This window comes from Rhinolophus sinicus, chromosome 15 (genome assembly GCF_057876585.1).
Source record: "Rhinolophus sinicus isolate RSI-liver-muscle chromosome 15, RSI-T2T, whole genome shotgun sequence".
Lineage (NCBI taxonomy): Eukaryota > Metazoa > Chordata > Mammalia > Chiroptera > Rhinolophidae > Rhinolophus > Rhinolophus sinicus.
The window spans coordinates 115,079,109-115,105,586 of NC_142515.1; the positions used below are offsets into that span (position 1 = coordinate 115,079,109).

A 26,478-nucleotide genomic window follows, 5' to 3' on the forward strand; every position below is an offset into this window, starting at 1 on the left:
GTTCCCCATTAGTTAGTGGTCAGTTTGCAAATTAGCTTCTTCAAGTTTGTAAATGAGTTGTTGATTTTTATGGGACATGTTTTTGAATTCCAACCTTATAAATGGAGATGAGGCCCACAAACTACAGTGCAACGTTACCAAACTGTTTGAGTTCATATCCTGACCTCAAAAACTACTGTTTGACTTTGGGCAAATTAGCTAACCTCTGTGTGCCTTGATTGCTTCATCTGTAAGTGGGAATAATAATTGTACCTCTCCATGAGCTTGTTTCCAGAAGTATATAACACTTGCAAAGTACGTACAACAGCGTCTGGCAGGTATGCTCAATAAATGCTACCTATTATTGGTATTATAATTATTAATCAACCTTCAAAATAAGAAATCGTGTATTCCTTTGTTCAAAAATATTAAGTAAACCCCTACTATGTCCCAGGCACTTTACAAGATGGAGGTACTGTACTAGGGAATACCAGATGGAGTAAAAATTAGCATGATCCCTACCTCATAAAGCTTACATTCTAGTGGAAGAGACACAAATATTAATTATGAGTTAATATAAATGTAAGGTCGCCACAGTGATAAGTGCGGCAGAGGCGATCCACGATATCATGAGAGGGCTTATTCAGGAGAAATTGATATTGGCAGGAAGGCGTCCTTGATGACTTGGAGGAAGCTAAGATCTGCAGGTGGAAGGAAACAGCCCAGTCAAGGAAATGGACCAACGGCCCAGTGGCTGGAGCCTGGAGAGCCAGATGGAGAGTGGGGAGAGAGGGAGACAGAGAGATAGGCAGGAGCAGATCATACAGGATGTTGTCGGGCATGATTGGTCTTTAGAGGCTAGTGGGAAACCAGTGAAGGATTGCATTTCCGTGTGGAGACTGGGTTAGAGTTTCCCACAGTGTAAGAAGTAAGAGAAAGTGAAGAAAAATGACGCCTTCCTAGATATAGCATGGATCCCAGGCTAAATTTTAAAATAAAAACGTTTGCCATTGCACCCTCCTGGCTCCCTCTCTAGTCCCTCTTCTACCTGGGTCATTTCACCTAAGCCCATAGCTCTCATGCTGCTGTTTACCCTCTGCATCAAGCTGGTCGGGCCCACCCTACCCAGATAAGTGCTTTCTGCTCCAAACTTTCTTCCTTTCTTGCTTCTAACACAGTCTTATTCTGATAGAAGTTTTGGATTCACATGAGTGTCTAGAGTTAGACTAAGATGTGAGCAGCTTACCTCAAGAGCAGTGTTCTTAAACTTTTTGGACCCCTTTACATTCTGAAGATGTGTTAAGGACCACTGAGAGCTTTTATTTATGTCAGTTATAGCTACCTGTATTTACGATATTTGAAATTAAAGCTAGGAAATTATTCATTCATTTACAAATGATAAACCCCATGATACCTAAACATAAACGAGTATTTTTATGAAAAATAACTGTATTTTCCAAAAGAAAAAGAAAAACTAGTGAGAAAAGGATCCTTGTTTTATATTTTGCAAATCTCTTTAATGTCTGGCTTAATGCAAGACAGTTGGAGTCTTATATCTGTACCTGTATTAAATCTTTCCGTGTCGCATGTCCTGTAGCCTCTGGAAAACTCCACTGCACAATTGTGAGAGAATGAGGGTAAATAATGTCTTAGTAGACTCATGAAAGTAGTTTTTATCACACTGACCTCCCAAAACAGTGTTAGGGCCCCGTGGGTCCCCAGACCACACTATAAGAACTGCTGCTCTAGAGGAAGACATGCAATTTAAAAGCAAGATGCTTTTTAAGTCAAAATCATTCATCTGAGGTGGCATTTCCAGCAGTCTAAAAAGTGAATGGAAAGGAGTCAGGCAGTGTGGCTGTAGTCTATGTCTGCTTTTCAGCAGTTCTTCCATGTATCTGTGTTTGAACCCATGAAATTCTCTAAAAGGTCCAAGTGATTTTCAGTGTTAGCAGAGACTCTTGTCGTTGTCTAGACAATATTTGAAATTCCTGAAACATGGTATTTTTGCCCTGATTGCTGGTGTGAGGCTCATTCCCTATTTGGAGGAAATGGGGATTCCCTCATGGCTTCCTGTGAGCATCAGGTTGCTTAGCTTCTCTGGCACAGCCTTGCCCAGAAGACTGCAGCTTCACTGTGTTTACCGTTCAAGAAGCACTGATTTTTGAGGTGTAGCCCAAGTCACAAGAGAACTGTCGATACCTGTGGTCTCTTCCAGTTCAGAAACGACATGATTTTATATTATAATATGGCACACAAGCTCTTTCAGAAGACAGCTAAAAAATTTTTGTACGATGCATCATTTAAAAATGAATTTGGTTCCTCTCAATGACAGACTTGAAGAATAATATTCCTTTAGATGTGTTTTGCTGCATTTGTCAAAAACTTGTTTTCATTTCTTTTAATCATCCCTTGCACCTATAATCACTCCTGGTACCTATAAGTTCTACAATCACTATCAGTGAGAATAAATTCTGCCCTGTTTTCATTTATGTTAATCATATATTTCTATCCACACTATTAGATACTTCATTTTAGCCCCCCACAATCATAAAAGTACCTGCAGGGAAGGAAATACCATGGTGAGGGGAAAAGGCTGCTCAGTCTATGCTTTTCTTCAAACCAGTAGCTCATCACGGAGAATTAAGGCTGTTGAATACCAGTTTATCTCCCAAATCATTAGTAATTTCTACCTTTAAGGAGGGACATACATTTGTGATTAAAAAAAAAAAAAAAAGTCATTCTAGAAGGAAAGCTGAAATGTCTGTCATTTGCACTTCTTCATTTGAACTGAAATTTTTGGGTGCTTTTTGTAAGATGTGTCACTCATAGATAAACGGTTGGGGACATGTTGAGCTTGGTCAGAGGTCACAAATGAGTGTCCCACAGGCCACATGCAGACGACAGATGTGCTTTCTTTGGCCTGCAGAGTGGTGTGTGTGTGTGTGTGTGTGTGTGTGTGTGTGTGTGTGTGTGTTATTTTTTCATCTGAATTTGAATGCATATGCTCTAGCTTGTTTTCTAGCTTGCCCCACTCCCTATTAACTTACATGTGGCCTCACTCATACATTTCAGTGTCAGTCTGACCACTGTCAGCATTTTAATTAACAGCTCTACAACAAGTAGCCACATCTAGGGAGAAGAGGAAAAAAGAACCAAGCGAACCCAAGAAGGTTACAATATTTACTGTGACATAAGAAATCACCTAATCGAAAATTATTTGACAAGAACATATAATTGCTGATTTTTTTATTCTTGGACATGTGAAAAAAATAACTTTAAAAATAAGTGAAAATAACGATTGAAAAGCATGCCTCAAAAATGACATTTATCATATAAAGATGTTTTTAATAGCTTAACATAGAAGTTAGGGTAGGTAATTATGAAAAGGGGGTTCTGTCTTCCTGAAAGAAGTCATCTAGCAAAACTTTGCTTTTACATTTCGTTACTTTTATTATTTATATGGCATTGGTTTATCTAGAAAAAGTACTTAATGTACATTTAAATATATAGAATCAGCCACACAACTAATTTATCAAGTGCAGAAACTTTGCCGCGTTGGTTTATCTGGAAGGTCCCACAGCACCACCTAGTGCCTTGTATTTTATTTTGCATAATATGTTTGTAAATTTAAAAATTCTTATCACATTTTAATATCAAATATAACACTGAAATAAATATGTAGTTTAAGCAGTATTATAAGTAGAATGAGATAAAGTAATTCTTACACGTTTAATTGATAATTTTAAGTGGAACTAAAAAAATATTTATTGTATAGCCAAACTATTATAAATATTGACTAATACAAATTAGTAATATTTTTAATTCACAACCAAAGTCATTCTTCAGAAGATTGTTACATTGTATAGGATTAATTGAATTATTGGTAAGATTTTTATGTAAATCAGATGCTGATTCCTTTTATTCTTTTTATTTGCTGTTTTATAATAAATTAAAGGTCCCTTTTCCAGGCTTCTTTTTGAAGTCCGTGAATTCCCAGTCTTCATAGATTAAACTACACTTATTTATACCCCACACCACAGCTCTTACCAATTTGAGACCAAATTGTAAAGCCACTTTTAAAACGAATTTTGAGGTACTTAGAGGTAGAATGTTATACATTAAAAAATAAAATGCGTCATAAAAAAATTAGATGAATTTATATATTCTTTTATGAAAAGCACTCCAGGAAATATACTGAAGTATGAAAAAAATAAAGCCATATGCACAATACTGTATAAGTGTGGCTTGTCTTAAGAAAACTGTATAAATTTGAATAATTTAAGAAGGCTAGATGGATGGATGGATTGGTAGAGGGACTGGTATATTATTTTCTCAAAGGAGTTACAACGCACGGGTAACATGCCTGGAGAGAGTGCGGTGCTAGAAAATTTTACTTTTCATATTTTACTTTTCTATACATTTCAAATTTTTCCAATCAAATTCGTGTATTACTTTAAGGTCAATAGGGTTCTTTGAGTATTAATATTATGAGCCATTTCATTTTTCCTTGTAATATTTCTCTATTAAAAATAAAGCCTAATTTTTTAATAAAGAAGAAAATCTAGCATTATAACACATGGTAAGCTTCTATTTTATAGGCTTATCTTTTCAGAAGGCTTTATGATGCATTATTTTGTTTTCCTTTGGGGTATATGCGAGCCAAGAAGGCACAAAATTTTGTGAGATTTGTCAAACTGTGTCCTTGACTTCTAGGATGTTATCGGGCACATAATAAGTGCTGAGTAAATAAGCATTAAATGAGTGAATGAATGAGAACATATCACATTGTGTCCAAATCTATGTAGTAATGAGGGATATTACAGAATTTCACTCTATCTGCATGTACGTAAATATATATGTAGATACACTCATATCTGATGTCATTTAAAACATGAATACTGATAAATATTATTTCAAAGTTTATAAGAACAAAGGCATTCAATTATACTTCGAGGTGTTTGTTATGCCTTCCCCCCTCCTTTTCTGCCTGTTCTTAATGAGTTTATGCATTCGTGTTAGCTATATTTAGAACTCGGTCATAATGAAACTCAATCTAAATGTTTAGTAAAGATCAGTACTCTCATCATTTACCTTTTATATGTCAGTTACTAATAATTCTATCAGTGACATAAATGGTTGCTACTTGAAAGTTCCTACGATCACTTATATTAAGCATAAAATGCTAATTACTCATTATTAAATATACTCAATTCCTAATTACATATTTAAAATTTGATGACATTTTATAGCTACCTGTAAGTGAAAATCCATTCATAGGCACTGTATTTTAAACATACAGTGGTGTACATGGATTGTTTTTTTCTTTTTCTTTAACTGTCAAAGTGTGTAGAAGTTGCCCTCTACTGGGGAACTGGAAAAGTTATGTTGACATAGATTTTCAATTTCCTTAAAGACTCGTAGTTAAATTCACTGTGATTTACCAGACGACCACTTCTTGCTCTCTGGCACGTTTAAGTTCCAAAGATGTTGAAGTGGTTAGCATTTAAAAATATGTATCTGATGTGGATATACCTACAGCTATTCCTGAGTGGAAAAGTTGGCTATTCCATCTTAAAAACTCTTTAGTGACAACACCCATCCAGAAGTAATTGTATAGGAATGAGTCTTTGCTGAAACATTAAGGGGAATTAGCTGGATATAATTATACAACCAAAACTGAGTCAGGACTGTTTTTAGAAATTCATCGTGAGAATTTCGGGATAAAAGTCTAACTAAGCACTAAAAATATTTCATCTAGCTCCTTTGCATTTTCCTGGGTCATACGGTGAAATTTGATTATGCAGAAATGATTTGCCTGTATTAATTATTGAACTTTTATACCCAAAAAAATCACATGATCATAAAATGGCAAAGTCTGTTTATCAATTCTAATAAACTAAGATCGTGTTCTTTTTCACCTCATCAATACTTTTTCTTCTGCTTCCAGGAATTCTGTCAGGCTTTGCGTCACACTGCCCTAGAGAGGTGCGGGGTCTAGGATTCATCGTGTTCGGACCCCAGTATCACATTGGATGTTTTTTGTCTCCTGCCCACTGATATTTAATAAAAATAAATACGTTATTAAGGAGAAGCCTGTTTAAAATAGACATTGATGGCGGGGATGGGGGGTGGGGGTTGGGCAGTGGTCAGGAAAGAAGATTCCCAAAAGTTTGCCTGAGTATGAGAATCCTACTGCCCCTGCCTGGGTGAGGGGGGAGCTTATGTGGAGCAGTGATGCTCCCCTGAGGAGCAGACCTTTATTAGGGCCACTGGTTAATCCACCGCCGACCGACTAAGGCCTCTCTGAGTCATAAAGTGCAGGACCGGTTTTCTAAGCTGTAGGAATGGCTCTGGCTAAGGAGTATTATTGAAACCAGAGTAAATCAGACCATTGATATATGAGACAAGGCAAGTGGAGTGCAGCTGTCTCCATTCATTTTGTCCATCTTTACACTCAGTATTGATCGTCACAGCTAGATCTAACAGCACTGTGCGTTGTCATTTAGACACATCCAAAAAGAATAGATGAGCTGTGCCAAACCCGTTCATTTCACATGTGTAGACACTCATCTGATCTTTTGTTGTTATTTGTTTTATTATGGTAAAGGTCTGTTAGGAGTCTGAACGCTGGTTTTGAGTAAACCATTATTTTGAATGTCTTATTAACAAGAAAACCATTTTACAATTTTCTAGACATTTGTTTTAACATCTAGAGGCTTACATTAAAATCACCTTCCCCAAATCTCCCACAAATCACTTTTCATTGCCTCCCTTCTCTTTCCCCACTAACCCTCATACTTTCCCTTTCCTCTATCTTCCACATCTCTACCTTGCTTTTGCAAAATTTTGCAAAACTATTCTCTCATAGCTTTGCTGGCAATTCATGAGCCTTTTGGAGGGGAAGAGAACACCTGTTCCATGCTGTGATAGCCTTCAAAATACCCTTCTATAGTTTGTTCTAACTTTATCTGTCCTTTTTGCTTTATCCAGATAATAAATAATATAGTACTGAGGAATAGTTTTCAGTCTTCATATGTGAGTTTTGTTCTACTCAACTGTTTTATAGGAGGCAGTGTGGCGTCCGAAATAAGAGACTGGGCAAGGCATTTGAGACACTTACTGTGCTAGTCCTAGTATTTCCACTAACTCTGAAGCTGTGTGTGAGAGACACCAACCACATCCTTGGGCCTCAACTTTGTAATCTGTAAAATGAGATAGCAAAGTACTCCCCATATCCCTTTTAGCTAGGCTTCTCTGATATCTCTAAATTCTCAAAGAACTCATAACCACTCTGTAGACACATAATGGTAGAGACCATGGATTCTGGAGCCAGATTGCATGGCTTGCTTCTCATTCTGCCACCTATTGCTTAAGGATTTTCTACAATTCTTCCGTCTATACACCTCCGTTTTCTCCTCTGTAAAATGAGAATCGTAATGGTACCTTCTACCAAGTTTTTTTAAGAGGATTGAATGCATTCACGCATATAAAGAGCATAGAATAATTCCTGACACCTACAGAAAAGGCATTCAATAAATATCAACTAATCTCATTATTATTACTAACATAAATGTTTTAAAGCATTTCAGAAAATGTGTGTTTTTCATCTAATGAACGTGGTGCCCCCGAAAGGAAACATTTGTGGACATACATTCATGCATTCATTCATTCATTCAGCAAAAAATTTATTGAGTGCCTAATATGTGCCAGGTACTATCTGTCACAGGCATCAATGAGAAAAATATCAGATATACATTAAATCTTTTAAGCCAGTTGGTAATAAATATTCAGTGTCATTCTAGTGGCCTAAGAGTGTTACTTGCGGCATCCTTTTCATATATGCCTATTCCACTGGCAGATTGTATTGTGATATGTGACCCTGTTTTAAATTTATATTACATATTTTATTGATTTCCTTCAATCCATTTCCTGAATATCTTTTTAAGTTTCCTACTTCCTCCTTTGCTCTTTTATTTTTTTTTTCCTGACAACTTTTCTTCCTTTGGATCCTCTCTTGACCTCTCATCTTTCGTTTTTATTCCCTTGGCTGGTATTCTGCCTCCAGGGACTTCCTACAGCTTAGCCATGGTCTCTATAAGCCTCTTTCTTTTCTAACTATAAAATTGGGATAATCAGTGTACTTATTGGAATTTTAAGTGAGATAATGTTTGCAAAGCATTTAGCACAGTGCCTAGTACACAATATACCTGAATAAACATCGGTTGTTGTTCGGATAGTGGTACTTGGTATCACTGAAACAGTGATTTTGAAGCAAGAAATGATACAAGCTCCTGTGTAAAACATTCAGGCCATGGGGACTTTGGCTGACCATTGGGTTATTTGGAACCATCCTCCTGACATTTTCAGAGAGCTGTGCTTCTTGTGTATAATGTTTGTTGTGCTACTAATAATCCTTAATAGGCTGCCGCATATATTTCCAGGGAAAATAAAACTGCGACAAATCACATTGCAGCTGTGTACCCACAGTACAGACTTGCAGGCCAAAATGAACCCTGGTAAATCTTTCCTCAGCCATGAAAGCTGATGGCAGTAAAACGGAAATTTTGACTTAATTTCCTTTTGCTGCCTCCTTCGTCTAATACATACTCCACAGATAAGCACTTGTGTGAAGCTCCTTTGGAAAATTATTTATTGCATGTTAAATCTATAAACTTAGAAGACATTTCTATGATAGATTCTTGGAAAACACAGAAAATTCCCACATCCATCAAGCTTTAGGCTTTAATTGTATTTCAGATTGTTCTTATAACTCTTAATCTGGATTGAAAAAAACAACAACGCCAAGTTAATTATTAATAGTTTTAATACAGGTCTATGAATTTACATAGTCTAAAAAGATTCACTTTTTTCAGGTAAAAAGTAATAAGAAACCATGAGCTTCAACACCGTTTTTCAGCATTAACATATATTCTTATGTTGGTGCAAAAGTAATGGCGGTTTTTGCGATTATTTTTAACCTTTTAAACCGCAATTACTTTTGCACCAACCTAATAATTAATAACACTATATTATTCCTTCTAATTTGTAATGTACATGGTATTCCTCTTTCATGTGCTTGTGTTTATTCTTCTTTTCTTATACAGCTCTGACTATTTGGACCCTAAACTCCCCACATTCTGCCTTCTATTCAGCATTCTTAATTTACCTCTCTCCACTTCCCTTTGCTTCCATCGTCTTTGGCAAAGAGCACCATCTTCCGATTAGAAATAGTTAAGTAAATATTGTCAAAAGGGAAGTATGCTCACGATAAGCAGACTCTACCTGCTGGCCCAGACAAGTTGCCTCACAGGGCCCTGAGAAAACTAACATTTGACATTGCTGAATCACTGTCTTCGACAAATCAAAGAAAAGGAGTAGGATCGGTAGCTGGACATGTGCAAATGTCACTGCAAACATCAAAAAGAGAAAGAAAGTAGATTTTACACACTATTAACTGGTCCTTTGTTTTCAGTCTAGAGAAAAATTGAAGAACGGGTAATTAAGGAGTGTGTTATAGGCAGTGATGGAACAGGCTGTGATGCTTAGAAAGCGGCCTACAGTCGTGAAAACCAAGTCATTAGAAATAAAAGTTTGTTCCACTAACTTTTTCCTTTTCTTTTTTTTTTTTTATTATAATTACTCATCTAAAACAATACTTTAGAGCCAGGTTTGACTACAGCCCTTGGGTCTAACTTGAACATAACCATTTGTTTACTTATTGTCTGTGGCTGCTTTGTAGCCGTAACAGCAGTGGTGAGTAATTGTGAAAGTCTATATGGGCACCAAAGCCTGGAATGATTATTTTGCTCTATACAGAACAGGTTTGCCTACCCCCGATCTAGAGTCTGAATCGGTTCGTTTTAAATTTTAATGTGCCTGCAAATTACCTAGAAATCTTGCTTAAAATGCAGCGGATGATCCAATAGGTCTGGGAAGGGTCAGAGATTCGGCAATGCTGCTGGCCCACAACCACACTTCAATCTCTTGAGGATCCAGATTTCAAAAAGATGTTGACCAAATCCCCCCATTGAAAGAGGGAGAGTGTTATGCACTGGAAGTCAGTTCAATTGGCTAGACTCTTACTTATTTGAGTCATAGTGTCTAAGGATCAATGTCATCTTCAAGATGAGTTTTTTGGATCATTTGAAATTGATTTTCTAATTAATCATTTCCTTGTATAAGGACGTTGGCTCAGTGATGGTATTTGAAGGGAGTAATAATGAGCATGAAAGCGCAAATGTTTAGATGACCAATAACAACAGGGTTGGTCTGCTGAACATTTTCTCTATTGGAAGACAATTCTCCAGGTGTCTCTCACATTTCTGTACATCTTGTGAGCAGACACTGACTGCGCATGGTTCCCAACTATCTTTTTAAGGATGGTTGTATAATGAACAGCCTTGAAAGACAGACATAGCATCTCCCCCTGGAGCCAAAAGGGCAGATTTGCTTACGACCTTAGAAGATGAAGATAGTATCTCCCTCCAAAGCAAAGTGCAGTCCTACTTTCTGCCCATTATTAAAGATTTGGGTTCCCTAACCTCATATTCCCTTCCTGTAATGCAGCTCAGTGTATGTGCAGCATCTATCTGACCGCATCTGCACCACCCCACTTACTTGGGGGCAGGGGAACTGAGGCCAACATCATACTTAGGCTCCTTTGGCTCTGACCCGGGAGACTTGTGTCTTCTTCCAGCGACCAGGAAATGGTGGTAGGCTATTTGTTATTTTCAAGTATGGTAAAACCTCAGCACATTCAGTTTTAGAGACCCTTTCCCATCAGTCTCAGCACAGGTTTCCAATCACTGACTTTCCCCTTTCTCTGAAACTGTCTTCCCTGCATTTTAGTAAAACTCTTCGCTTTATACTTAATATAGAAAATAGAAGCTCTCAGATGAAATTTCCTTCAGCTCTCTGACATCCAGCATACAAGTCTGTCTTCATCTCTACCCAGGCTCTCCTTTTCTCTCCTCCTACAATGAGGAGGTGCCACACCCTCCAGCTGTGCACTGCTGCTTCCTCAGGTATAAGGTACAATCACTTCTCTTTACGAACTCTCCATCCCCCTGCCCCCTCTTGGTTCTTTTCTGTAAATTGTTTAAATCTTCACGTTTCTGCTTTTAAAACAAACCGAACAACAATACGGCCTTCACAGACAACCCCAGAGACTTCACAGAAACTTCCTTGGAGTTTTACATAAAATTCCACTTCAAAACGACTGAAGTTTTTCATGGTTAGGCTTTGGAATCCTTTTCCCCTCCGCACCCATGATGCCTGATACATAGTTAGCATTCAACAAATGCTTGTTTAATTAAATGTGCGTCATTGAGACAAGCCAGCTACTACTATTCCTGCCATGGGGTCACCACAATCCAGGAATAGATCCTTAGCTTTGCAGATTCGGAGACTCACTGTCATTGGCACACCCGGGGTGTTTGTGTCCTGGGAGACTGGTGCCAGCTTCTCAGTGTGCTCTCTTCCTATCAGAAACCGTACTTGGAAAACAAAGGTATTAGTCAGCATCTTCTTGGCAAGCGTGGGCTCAGACCAGAGAGCATTAACTGGATGTTTTCAGTGGCTGGTGTTCCCTGCCTCTACTAGCCTGATGCATGTGTCTTTACTATAGTGAACTGTCCCTGGTAAATAAGCTGGAATGCTCATGTCAGCACCTCTTCCCCTGACGGAGATATGGACTTACTGAGAAATGCTTGATTTGGGGATGTCAAGGCACTTCCTCTGTGAAGGTAAAACTAAAGAGGAAAGTACAGACGGAGGAGGGGAAAGAGGCCCCCACCAACCAATCAACCACCACTTACCTGCGAACGGCCCTTTCCTAGGTTCCTAATGCCTCTTTCTTTCTTCTGTACAGTTACTCAACTATATAGTTTGGCTTCCATGTTTATCAGGGCATATTCTCTGAAGACCATATACCCTGATCATTTTGTTTGGAGTTAGGTGTCTCCAAAATGCCCCATACCACCCTGTATACTGACAACAGGACAAAATGCAAAGACAACCTGGGAATTTTAGTTGGCATCAATCTTCCTTTTCTTTTTAAGAGGTCTTTGCATCAAATACACACACAAGGTTCAGACTAACAAAGTTGTCAAAGTATAATTTTCAAAAGTTGAAAATATGACTTTCTTATAAATATAGAATGAACACATATCAAACTTTTGTTTAACTGAATAATGAGGGAACCAGCAGGATGGTAAAGTTGGTTTAAAGGAGATTATAGAAATGGGGGTTGTGGAGTCCATCAGAAAAGCATAGCACAATAAGTTTGCCAAGTTAGAGATAAAACTGGCTAATACCTACGGGGTAGTGAAACCATAACCGTTGGGGTTATTTTTTCTACTGGACAGATATTATTTCTGTCTCTAAGGGACACAACTTTGTAATGTCACATGGAATTCCACAGTCTGGGCCCTAATCAATAGTAAATAGAAGCCAAACGATGGTGTATTCCTCTAGGTAATTAAATCACCCTTGGACTGGCCTGTTAGACCATACTCAGGGATGACACTGAAAGGATATGCAATCCTCTTTGGCCTGATTTCTAAGTTTTGGTCAATTTTTATGAAGCGAGTGCTGTGGACTCTGAATTCATTTGAATGAGCTAACGTCTGAGGGAAGGTTCAGGCACTCCCCCAGGAGGAAGAGTGGGAGAAGACTTCACGTGGGGACCCACATGCTCACCTCATCATTACTCTTCAAACACACCCCTAAGGAAATAGTTCAAGAGTGCAGAGATTTTATTTACACCATTTAAAAGCAGCTGTTAAAAGGCCATCACAAGGAAAGAGGGGTAAGACATGCCCTAAGTCGCTCCAAGGGGAACACAGGTCAGCAGCGGAAGTGGTTTGTGATCGGTATAAGAGCTTCCTCCTTGCCCAAGAGCCCCCGCCAGGGCAGTGTGTGCCTCCAGGGCAAGGACGTTGTTGGCTGTCTGTGGGATCTCTGGCAAAGGTGTAGCCATCACACCCTCACAGAGCAAGTGAGGGAGATGGTCAGATGCTGTCACACTTCCCATGAGGACTGGACCAGGGTAGGTCTAAGATCCCTTGCAATCCCTTTGCAGATTCTGTCATTCTGTAAAAATGGAGGTATTGCCTTTTAATTAAAAAATAAAAAGCACCTTTCCCAAGGCTTAACATTCAATATCCTGGAGACGGAAGCCTAAGAAGTCAGTTTCGGTATCTGTGTGATCACAATAGTTGTTGCAGCAAAACCTCTTGATAACATTTAATGTTCAAAAAAGAAAAAATGATAATTCACTTCAGTTTTGCCCTTTTTACAAGTCCTACTGTTGAGAGAAGTGCATTCACAGTTTTGTTGTTGTTTTTGTTGTTATTTGGGGGTTTGGGATTTGTATTTTAATGTGACTCAATCTCAGTGTCTCAGGTTTGACACCTTTTTTTTTTCCTTTCCACTAAAGTCATTGAAATATATTCACCCAATCGTTCACATCAGAGGTGTAAATGGATTTTCTGAAGGTTTTTTTAAGAGACAATCAAAGCCAGTCACTTTGTGACTTGAATTCTTCAGGTGTTGCAATCAGAAAGCTTAACACACCATCCCAATTGCAGGATGCTAAAACTATGTCTTGACCTTGAATCTGCAAGGAGGAAGGTACACATCTCTTGCTAAAACTGTTCCTCCACCACCTCTTGGTTTTGTCCATTTGTATAGGATTTACTTGGGAAAAAGAAAGAAGAAGGAATCAAATTGAGTCTTCAGAGTCTGAGAGAAAGCAACATGTTGATTTGACTTGCCAGTTTCCTATGATTGTTGTTGCAGTTTAAATTTTTAGGTTACCCTTTTTATCATTGATATTAACAAAAACCTGACTTAAAAAAATGTATCAGCCATGTCACACAAAGGCTTATTCCTCAATTAGGCATGTCATCAAAAAAACATACTGAACTTGAAGCTCCTATCAAGTTTACTCTTAAAATATAGCCCGGAGGATATAGGGTAAGATTTCAAAGATTTTATTTACACATTCAGCATCACAGGCTCTGGAGTCAGGGAGAGAAATTGAATTTTTGGCATTGCCTCTTCCAACTTCACTCAGTGTCTCTGAGACTCCGTTTCCTTCCCTAGTAGGTGGAGAAATAATAGTATTTACCTCATAGGGGTCTTGTGAGGATCCATAGGATAACATACACAGTCCTCGGCGTATCATCTGACATAGGTGCTCCCTCAATATTAGCTATTATTATTTTAACAGGAATTCTAACGTTGTCACCAAAGCTTTAATTATGGTGATCTTGTCTGGATTCATGGCATCGTGGATAATTCATTTCCTAGTATAAGTGAAAAGCAGGTTTCAGCCTTATATAACAATTCATCCTTAGTAAATGAACTTGAACAGCTACTTTTTAGAATATAATGAGGATTCTCGAATTCAGAATTAGAAAATACATCTCATTCGCTAAGATTTTTCATATTTCAGAAACGAATATCTTTGGAAGAACTGCAAAGAAACTATTGTGTCTCTGTGACAATAACTTGAAATGTTTGGGTCGGGTAACCTGCAGATAACAGTGTTCTGCCTGCCAGAATAAGGTCGTCTCTAAGAATTAGTTATCAACTTGAGACCAAGACCAGAAAGCAGCTAATCACTCCATATATGCTGAAGCAGAACTCTGTAGAAAACTGTAATGGTTGCGGAAAGCTGCTATAGTGAAGTCAGGTTTGGATTTGGAGTTAGACAAAGCAGGCTCAAGTCCAGACGCTACCATGTATTTGCTGTGTGACTTTAGGCTGGTTGTTTGGCTTTTCTGAACCCGTTTCCTCGTCTATAAAATGAGGTTATTATGTAACTTAATCCCTTCAAGAGGGGAGAGTCAAATTTTAAAATGTGTGCTGAAGCGAAATATCATTAATGATACTGGTATTATTACTGATACTGATACTATTCTGCTACTGCAAAGGAAAATGAATGGGCACCAGGAAGTACATAGGTCCCCATATACCACATATGACACCAGTGTGGCTTCAACACCTCGAATACAAGACAAATGTCCCCAGAGTAGTGACAATGTTTAACCTCCTTCCTGGGTGAAAATCCTTATCCTGTCACAGGTATAATACCTTATTTCTCAGAAATGGTATTAGTGTTATTGATATCCCAAAATTAACATTAATATGTTTATATTTCTTATCTGAATTGAGGTGAATTGATAGGTAACAAAGGTAAAACTGGTTCGGTTATAAGCTGAGTCATATCCCTTCTCCATATACTAAATTATTTACCAATTCATTATACCCTCGCTTGAAGTTCTTCAGTAGTTTGCCGTTGTTGATAGGATCAACTCCAAGTTCCTGGCCTGCAGGGGATCTGGTCTCTGACCCTGCGTCTTTACGCTCTCCTTCCCACCCTGCTCAACTCTATCTGTGCGCATTCCCTGCCTTCTTCCTGGACTGTCTGTACCTACATCCTGCTGGATCAGTCTGCATTAATTCTTCTAAATTAATAGAACAGTGCCTGGTGTGTGTGTGTGTATGTGTGTGTGTATATATATATATGTATATTCAATAAATGTTTAAACAAATTGAGTTGAAATCAGATGCCTCCCACATAGACTAAGGCAACCAGATATTTCCATTTCCATATGACCTTGTACAGTTTGAAATTCCTCCTAAAGTCTGAATATTTACCATGTCATTGAGGGAGGGTACCGGTAGCTCTTAAACATTATTTTGGCATTTTGCATGTTGAACTGTCCTAAAGGTGCTGATGAGAACCTGTTTCACAGGCACCAACGGAGTCGATAAGCCATGATACGTATTTTAATAAATAGATTTAAAACTATCACACTTAAATTAAAACACTCATTTCCTATTGCCCATGGCAAAAATTTAGACACTCCAGAAGCATTTCTTCTATTATTTAACAGTAAAACAAGGCTATGTGTGAATATTGACATGCGTATATGCCTAAGAAAGTTACAGTAGCAATGTTTATATAAGGTAAGCCAGTTCCTGTTAGACCACAGCCAAAAAGAATTTAGTTACTGTAATGACAAAGGAACTTTATGAAGGACTTCTTTTCCCAAAATAATGACGTGGTACCATGCATAGATCGTGGGTACTGTCTGTTGTGGGTGTGCTATCTGTCTGTCTGTCTCTCTCGCACACACACCACACACACCACACACACACACACACACACACACACACACACACACACACACACACAGGCTCTGGCATTCTAAAGTCCCAAGTGGAATTCATTAATGAAAATATGAAATACTTTTCCTTGTATAAATCATAATGAAATGTTGAGAGACAAAGGAAGGATTAAGGGCAAGTTATCATCTCCTGCTTCGCACTGAAACCTGTCATGTTAACTCCCAACTCAAACACTTCGTTTTAAACATTTACCTTCAAGAAACCTGAAAGCTTGTATCCGGCCTCATCGACAACAGCCTCAAACGGTTCCTTGTCATCACAGAAAACAAATCTTTTGCTCCTTCCTGCCTAGGGGAGGCAGAGGGACCGAGGTGTCCTCTGTGGCTAAATTAGATGAAAGACTTGCCTTCCACCACGGAGACATGGAGTCTAATCAAGTGAAATGAGTTTTGAGATCCCAGCTCATTTCCTAGGGGAGATCCGTTCGCATTACAAAATCACGACATCTCATTCATCACAACTGACGTGGTCTTTGCTCAGGAGAGGACCCCAACTGGGACGAAACCACCTGTCTTCTCTTGAAAGGGGGCACTTTATCCAAGTTAGAGTTGAAAGCCCTGGAGTGAGAAAGCTTGCCAGCTTCCACCCGAGTGATACACAGGCGATGGGGAAGGCAACTTACGTTTTGCAAAGGGAAGATGAGCTTAAGAAGATTGGTGCTTGGAGTTTTAAGGCTGGCAAATACGAATACTGTACTAGAGGTGCTATGGCATGATGGTGGGGAGAGCCGAGATTGGGGCTCCCTCTTCTTTATCTCATAGGTTTTATTAAACAGAAGTGAGAAGGATGAGAATGTCCATGCATCAGAGTTTAAAATGACAAAGAGTGTGTCCTGCTTTCCATGCTGATAAATGACCATCCTCTCTCTTATTTCTTTCAGGGCATCGTTATAACACCCCTACTACTGCTGCTTTTTGTGAGTATTTTGATGTTGTCTTTAATATCTTTTATTAAAAGTCACCTACAACCCTTTAAGAAAGGTCATTAGAATGAAATTGAAATTTGAATCCTTTTGTAAGACGAGGATCACAGTTTGAACAGTTCTTCTAGTGGAGCGGTACCAAGTCATAACATGTGGACACAAAGAATCCCTGGTTCATGATCCAAGGACAGCACCAAGACCCAGTTATTAGGGTCTTGGCTAAATCGTTAATTATTACAAATTAATGACCTGTGACATAGGCCACCAATGTGCTGCTCTTTATTTTCTCATTAGTAAAACTAAAGTGATTTCTAGTGACCCAGTGTTTGACAGAAAGAGCCTTGAACCAGAGGACCAGACGAAGCTTCGGTTCTAAGGCCGGTACTGACAGTAACCGGCTTCTTCCTCACCTTTCATCTGTAGAATTGGAAACAGTAATACCTACCCCTGACTTCCTCCCAGGGCTAATGAAATGTGCTTTAGAAATAACAAATATAAGCTACTGGTTAACTAAACAAAAATTGTTCTGAAAATAAAAAATGCTAATTAACTGTCTTATTTCTTTTGGCACTAAGCATATGAGAAATTAGATGAAAGATTATAATAGAAATTAATGTTATCTCATGCTGAGAAAAGCATATGTAATCATGAATGATACCTAAAATATTTTATGAACTGTGCATTTTTCATACACACATCTCCCAAATATAAATCATTTCACTCATCACTGAAATGGAGTGGGGATGTGTTTCTGGGAGTGAAATGTAGCTGTTTGACTAGCACTATTTGTCAGTGAGTTAAAACTATGGGGAAAATTTATTTAATTATAGTGTAATTACCCAAGTTGCAATTCAATTAGAGTAATAGAGTGAGGGACCTCATTTCTTACAAGCTGTGTGGGAAGTGGAGAGGCGAGATATACTACTAAACAGTTGGATTCTGCATCTTTCATGAAAGACATTACCTTCAAGTAATAAACCTTAGCCTTACCATCCCTTCTGAAATGCTAGCACCATTCTGACAAGGTAAGAAGAATCAGATAATCAGATGTCTTCCTTCAGCATAACAAACTTCATTAGTTCAGGATTTGCAGTGAGTCAACTTGAAACGGAAGTGAATATTGATTTGCGTTCGTTTGGAATACAAGACTCGGTATCTGCTCACTAGATGTGAGGAACTAGGATCATCCCGTAGTGTTTTTTTCCCAAGACCCGGGTTCTCAGTTTCCCAGGAGCAGCCTTCAACAGGCACAGGGTACAGGCCAGTCTGAGGTGCCCACCTGCAGTGGGTCCAAGAACTAGTACAGAGCCAGGCATCCACCGCGGTAAGTGTATTTGTAGTAAATGGCTGTGTAGCCTAGGTTGTCTCCATTGCAGAAGAAGTGGAGAATGGCATCTCTCACTCATGTGACTTAAGAAAATCAGGGAAAAGTCACGGCCACAACAAGAGGGCTGAGACCTAGGGTAGCACTTTTGAGTATCTCAGGCTGGCATCTCTGGGACCCTGTTTCAGCTCGTGACTAAAGACCCTGATGAGATCTTTTCTTCCTCTCCTTCCCATCTCCATGCCCTAGAGGTTTTCTCAGCTGGGTAATATCATCGCATCGTGCTTTTGCAAGCTTCCCCCACTCTTAGACCCATAGGCTTGTGAGCTTTAATTGGTTCAACATTTTAAAATAATAGAGCAAAAAAAAATAGTAGAGAAAGACCCCAAGACCCTCAACTTAAACGTTTAATGCTTCCCTTCTGAGCCAACTCGGCTGTTCCAGTAGGTTCAATGACATCATCACACAACATTGATAGGTATTTTTTATGTTGTATGACTTTAAATTGCATGCATAGTATATGACACTTTTTGTCTCTTCAGGGTGTGCATTCTACAAACAATGGTAATTGCTTAAACACTTGGGTTACCAGGCCTCATTCACTGAGCAGGACAAAAACCTGAGCGACTTAAAACATTTCATAAAAGATGTAGTGGTTTTGTGTGTGTGTGTGTGTGTGTGTGTGTGTGTGTGTGTGTTTTTATCAACACCCCTGTTATAGGTTGAATTGTGTCCCTGAAAAACATATGTTGAAGATCTAACCCCCAGTACCCCTTATTTGAAAACGGGGTCATTGCAGATGTAATTAGTTAGGATGAGGTCATACTGGTGTAGGGTGGGCCCTAATCCAATATGACTGGTGTCCTTACAACAAGAGAAGTCAGAGACACGGAAAATGCTATGTCACGGCAGAGGCAGAGATGAGAGTGCTGCATTTGCCGCCCTAGGAGCACCAAGGTTGGCTGGCAACGCTGGAGAGAGGAGGAAGGATTCTCCCCTACAGATTTCAGAGGGAGCATGACCTTATTGATTTCAGACTTAATAGCTTCCAGAACTGTGAAACAATATATTTCTGTTGTTTTAAGCCACCCAGTTTGTGGTGTTATGTTACAGAAGCCAAAGAAACTAACACAACCCCTGAAAATTGAATTGTCTTTTTAAAATCACATCTCGAAAATGGAAATTTCTGGATATTCAGGTGCAGTAGCTAGTAAAGGCCATTTTTGTAGAGGGAATCTCAACTCCCTGTGTTCTTAACGTCTGCTCAGAATGTTCTCTTCACCATCTCGCTCCAACTGAAACCTCTCTTCTGGTTCATGTTTCTGCTGCAGGTACCCCTCACATCACTGAGCGCAGAAATGGAGTAAAGTATCTTTCTTGCACCTCATTACCGATGTCAGATCATTTCCCAGGCCTCTTCCATAAAATCCCCGACTTCCTTTGAAGAGTTTGCCAATGCACCTGTCCTACCAGCTACTGCTGCTTGTTCCATGTTTCCCCGAAAATAAGACCCAACCGGACCATCAGCTCTCATGCGTCTTTTGGAGCAAAAATTAATATAAGACCTAGTCTTATAGATTATATTATATTATATTATATTATATTATATTATATTATATTATATTATATTATACCGGTATTATATTATATCGTATTATATTATACCCGGTCTTATAGTAAAATAAGACAGGGTCTTATATTAATTTTTGTTCCAAAAGACACATGAGAGATCATTGACCAACTGGGTCTTATTTTCGGGGAAACATGGTAATTATCAGTAGAACCCCAGGTCACTGTCTATGAGGTCAGAAAATGTTAGCACCTTCCCATTGTATTCTTTTTAGCAGTGCACTTGGATTAATTCTTGGGGTTTTCAATATTTACATAGTTGATCCTCCCAGTACCCTGGCTGCTAAATTCTCAACCTTTTCTCCAATAAAGCTGCCTTCCCACTTCATGTCAGCCAACCACCCTTATACATAGTTAGACCCTTGACTTTATTACTGCCAATAACTGCGTCTTTCCATAACCCTGTTTTCAAATGTCTTCTCTTACCAACAGCTCCTATCTTTGTGACTTGTTCTCCAAATTAAAAATTAAATTAAATTCTTCAAATTTGCTAGAATGGCCAAGTTACTTACCCTATCACCTTAACAATGCCTCTAACTAACGCACCCTATCCTTAACCCCTTCCCCTCACATCCCACCTTACCTAACCTAGATCTCAGAGTCCATCATGTAATTAATTTATTGCACACACCATCAACAACCTCGCTTATCTCTTACTGCGTCATATTTGCCTAGCAAAATGCCAAGCCTGCTTCAAGGCTACAACTTTCTACCTGAGTATGGCTGGAATAAACACTATCGTGCTGCCTGGTCTCATTTGAAATTCATGACAACTAAAAGTGAGCCTGGCAATCCAACTACAGTCTTCTAATGAATTCACATTCCCACTCTCTAGAAAATCATTTCACACCTTCTCCTTGCCTTTCAAATCTCCAATGGCTCTTCCCTTTCTTTCATCTTAACTGATGCAGAAAGGAAAATAGCTGATGAGGAAATTAGAAGCAGCCAGAGGAATTTTCTAAGATGCGACCTACCTGCATCTATAGTCTTCACCTTCTCTCCTGTTTCGATAGGGAAGCTGTGTTTGCTGCCAGCTACACCCAGTCCTTCTAGTTGTGCCATCTCTTATTGCCTACTTAACAATATGAGTCACACAGATTTCCCTCTTTCTCCTATACTGTCAAGTTTTCTGTTTCTACTGGACCATTTCTATTAGCATATAATATTCTGTAATATAACACGTCTTAAAAATAAAAATTCACCTTGTCCTACCTGCACTCCATTTGTGCTCTCTTTTACAGCAAAATGCCTCAAAAAGGTTATTTCACCTGTGGTGAGGACAGGAAGACCAGTTAGAAAGCTAGTGTAGTATCACAGCAAGAGAAGCTGTTAGCTTGGCAGCGTGGTTGAGTAAACCTGGTCGGAAGTAGTTGGGAGCAGAATTTGAAAGAACTGAGACATTGAATGAAAGTTATGGGGGAAAGATAAAAGTCAAGGATGACTCCAGGCTTGTGCAACTGGAAGGATGCAGTTGTCATTTGCTACGATACAGACGATTGTATGTTTGAGTAGGTTGAAGGAACCCATAAGATTGGACATGTTTGGATTAAAATGCCGGTTAGACATCCATGTAGAGAAGTCAAGTAAGCACTGGACTATGTGAGTGGAATTCAGTGGAGATGTCTGGACTAGAGAGACGTAATTGGGAGAAGTCAACCTGGAGATGGATTTTTAAGTTAGACTGGATGAGATCACCAAGAGAGTGAGAATAGAGAAGGAAAGAGATCAGTGGACTGGGTTTAGGGGCATTCTAATATTAAAAGTCAGGAAAGAAGACCAAGGAATGTGTGGTATGCTCGGGAGGAAGACCAAGAGATATTGGTGTCCTAGAAGCCTAGGAAACAACATATTTCTAAAAGGGGTGAGCAGTCAACTACTTTAAATGCTGGTAATAGTTCAGGTAAAATGAAGTCTGAACATTGACCACTGGTTTTACAAGACAGGGTCCTTGAGGCCCTTCACAGGAGCTGTTTCAGCGGAGTTGTGCAGGTGAAAGCCTGACTGAACTCAGTCCAAGAATGAAGGAAGGAAGAGGAATTAAAGACAGTGGTCATCAATAACTTGAGGAATTTTGTTCTACAGAGTACAGTAAACAGAGCAGTACCGAAGGTAATGAAGGATCAAGAGAGGATTCTGTTTCTAAGTTGGAAAAATTACCATATTTACATTGATAGAGTAATCCAGTCAGAGACAGGAAAGTTGATACAGAAAAAGGGGAGAATTCATGGACTTGTGTCCTTGAGTAGGAGAAAGGGGGTGAGCGCTAGTGCACAAAGGGGAGTGTGGCCTCCTAAGCACAGAGAATGCATTCATAGTAATGGGCTGGGAGAAGTAGAATAATTTTTATTGAGTAGCTATAATGGGTACTTATTACCCAATCCCATGTGAAGAACATGATTACCTTCAGGCATAGGTATTATCCTCACTTTATATGAGAAAACTTGGGTTCCAAGAGGCTTCGTATAATAATTTGTTGGACACTACACAACTCCTAAAAAACAAGGCACTTTGAGCCAGGGTCGGCCTCCCCTTGATGGTTCCTTCCAGGGTTCCTTACAGAGCATGCCTGCTAGGAGACAGTTTGTTTTAAGACATATTATCAGCACTCAACTAATACTTCTTGAATATTTATATTCTAGGTAACAGAGACCAAAAAAAAAGAATAAAATAGAATGATTGCCTCAAAGAAACTTAAGACATTTGGTTAAACAAGAATAAAGAATGATGAAGAAATTTAGAGGAAAAAGTAACTGCTCAACTGTGTTATTGAGACTGAGTTTCATAGGAGATCATAGAAGAAGTCTGGGTTGGGGAGAGAGATCAGTGGCAGCTTTCGAGGTTACAATCATAACTAGCTTCCCTAGTGATTAGCTACCTGTGATAAAAAAAAAAAAAATCTTCAACTTGATCCCATCAACATGAACAAGACCAGTGAACACAGCCATTAGTGTCATGTACAATACTCTGATTATTTTTTATGATACGTTCCCAATGATGATTGCATAATTGATGGTCACACACGTGTGATGTATAAAATTATACTAAAACATAAAGCTATCCATCTGATTTACCCAGTCAGTCTCACCACCTGTGCCCAGGAGTGTTTGTTGCTCAAACAAGGGAAGCCCAGTCTCCGGCTCTTGAACATGAGAGTAGCTTATCTTCTGACTATGTATATAAATCATGCAGAGATGGTTCTCACACAGAGAGAATTTTGTGAAGCAAAATAATCTAGAATCCTTTGTAAATGCTTGTGCCACGGCTCGCCCAGACCTTTCAAACCGTAAGGGGTTAGGGGGAGCGCCTGGTTAGCCATTTCCAAATGCTCTAGAAGTGACATTGGTCCACTTCCTGCCCCTCTAAGGACCGCTGACCCGAGGGGCCATCTCCCCTGCTGGTCTGGGACCTCTCAGACGTCAGGGAGGCAGCGACCCTGGGTGAGCACAGGTGCAGCGCTCTCTTGACCAGGCTTTTCCCTTGTCCCTTGGTCCCCTCTCCAACACCAGCTGCTGCTGCTCCCTGAGCAGGTGGGGTCCGACCAGATTTAGAAGGACACTGCTTCCTTGCACCACCCTTGCCTGTTGGTCCCCAAGCGTAGAGCACTCTTTCTGAGGAGCTTAAACATTTGCTCTGCCTCACGGACTCTTTAGCAACCGTTGGCTCTTTGGTTCATGAACCAAACTCATGCTGACAAGACCAAATCCTGTGGTCTCGGAATTGGGAACAAAGTTTGTGTCTAGATGCCTCTGAGTGTCTCAGCCTCCATGTCCTGGAATCCCATCTCCCCACGGCTTTCCTCTTTGTGTTTATGATAAGCCAATTTACAATTCATTTGGACATGTTTCACTAAAATTTCTGTGTGGTTTGAGTAACCAGAGCTTATGATTGTATATGGTTCTTCTGTCAGTTACTGGAAGGTAATCTTTTCATTTTATATTTTAAATATGCATATAACAAAAAGAAATGTTTTACCTATTTTTATCTTTAAAAAAGTCACTTGAAGCCTATTTTGATCTTTACTTCTCAGAGAAGGAAACATGCCATGCATCTAGTTATAAAAAGGATCCTTTCCTCTGCTAAATATATACCTTCCCAATTAGGGTAGTAACCCAATTTTAGTTTGATACATGCAGCTGAATCAATATGGCTGTTGAACAATCATATTCTTAATTTTGATGAAAAATACAGTCATTTTTACATTGAACCTGTCAGCTGGTGTGCATGTAACTCATCAATTTTCTGTAAGTAATCAATTTATTTTGCATGTATCCCTGTGACAGAAGGGGCAGCAGAGGTGAAAGAAAGGCTCAACTGGAGTTTCTGGGGAAAAGTGGAAATCTGACAGTGTCCTAGAGCCTGGGACACTCTCCCTTCTCCTGTCTGAATGCTTCTTTTTGTGAAGGGAAGAAGACAAGTATATATGAGGTCGTCTGTATGTGGGTGCAAGAAAGTTATATCCAGTAGTAAGCCAGGCCCATCTCGTCCTTCTTTCCCTTCCCCCAGGGCTGGGCTCTGTGGGCAGTGTGGGGAGGCTGGAAATGGGGCAGGAAGTGAACAAATCCTGTTCTGCGTTTGAAGCAGCTTCTTCCTGCTTTTCTCGCAAAAGAGATTTAACATACATCATCCTAGAGTATAAACTGTAAATATGTATTCTTATTTTTCCCTGAGTGTGATGCTAATGAAAGCGAAGACCAATCATCAAGGGTGAATTATTTAATACAATAATGTTTTAATAGCTGAGAAGAGACACAAACAGTGGAGACGCCTGTGGCTAATGGATTTCCCTGGTAGGAGATAAAAGGCTGATTACACAGCAGAGCAAGGGAAGACCTGCTGTATTAATGACAATTTACAGGTCAGCTCACTTACAGGAGTGATTTAAAATGCACCATCTGTTTTCTAATTGTAGGTTGGTAGCTATGATTTTACAGTCATTCAACATCTCTTTAGCAAGAATTGGTACTTATTTGTCTTTCTGAGTCTTGTTAGTTTGGCCCCATAGTATTTTACTGACTGGGCCTCCAGATTGTTTCCAAATCAAATAGTTTCTAAATTGAATGGATTTTAGCAGCCAGTCCTGCTTCCATTCAGCCTTTTTCTGCCAAGTTAGAAAATTGAGTCCTAATGCCCCAAGGCATCCGTTGGATGTACTGGATTAACTCTTTCTGATGCATCTACCTTGGTGCTAGTTATGCACCATCATGGAGAGAGTTGAGAAAATGGTCACTCAAATAATTTTCTGGGTCTTGTCATTAAAAGCCTGAACCCCCCTTGAGAAAGACTGCACCATCAACCACTGTGAATCAAGTCTCTCCTCACCCTTTTTTTAAATTCATTCTTTCCCTCCCTCTTCTTGCTTCTGCCTGCCTTCCAGTTCCCCATCTCCATGCCCCCACACCACCATCACCACCACCATCACCACCCCCACCCCACCCCACCCCGCCGCCTGCCACATACACACATATACTCCCTCTTCTTCCCTCATATGGGCAAGAAAAGGGGAACCCAACTTTGGCTTCCACTCCTGTGCCTTTCCCCACTTTGCTGCCCTAGACCTTCTGTGATTAGTATGCAGTAGAGCGTAAGGACTAAGTGTGAGGACTGTGGGGCAGCGCTTCTAGGTTGAGATCCTGGCTCTACCACTTTCCAGCTACGCTGACCTCGTCCAAGTGGTTTAACTGTGCTCTGCCACTGTTACCTCCTGAAAATTGGGGTACTCATCAGACCTACCTCAAGGGGTTGCTGTATTAAGTTATTCAACACACATTAAGCATTTAGAGCAGTGTCTGGCATGCAGAAAGTGCACAATAAATGTTCCCATTGTTATGAGACAATTGGGCCGGCTGTTGATCCTTTCTTGGGTCTGTGACTTGAGGGTTTTGTTACTTCCCTGAAGTTGGAAGGATGGAAAGAAAAGAAAACATTGTCCAACTTCTTTTTCTGCCTATGTATTGTGGTCATTCATTCACTGAACCCACACTTGTTGAACACCTGCTGTGTACTAGATATGCGGTTCTCAAAGTGTGAACCCCAGCTCAGCAGCACCGCCATCACCTGGGGCCTTATAATACATGCAGAGTCTCACCATCCTGCATCCCACCCTATCCTTCTCCCCAGAAGATGTTCTGAACCAGAAACTCTGATGGCAGGGCCAAGCAATCTGTGTTTTAACAAACCCTGCAGATGTTTTCGATGTGCTAAGGAACGAGCACCACTGCCCTGGATGTAAAGCATAGTTACTCTGCTAAGCACCGGGAATATAAACATGAATGAGACCCTGACCCTGACCTTCAGGAACATACAGTCTACTGGAACAGACAGATTTATAAACAAGAGCAGCCAAGGATCCTGAGAGGTACAGTGGCAGCACAGATCCACCACAGAGGGGGGGCCAAGTTTGCATTTGGGGAGGAGCGTTTGG

The 26,478-nt window shown here is 39.7% G+C and overlaps 1 protein-coding gene across 2 annotated transcripts in view; it reads left to right on the top strand.

The window, feature by feature from the left end:
• SLC10A7 (solute carrier family 10 member 7) overlaps positions 1-26,478 on the top strand; it is a 215,197-nt gene that overhangs the window by 137,343 nt on the left and 51,376 nt on the right. For both annotated transcript variants that reach the window (XM_074338462.2, XM_019730736.3), the window contains one exon: positions 17,063-17,098. In XM_074338462.2, coding sequence (XP_074194563.1) covers positions 17,063-17,098 — 36 coding nt within the window. The remainder of the gene's footprint in view (positions 1-17,062; positions 17,099-26,478) is intronic.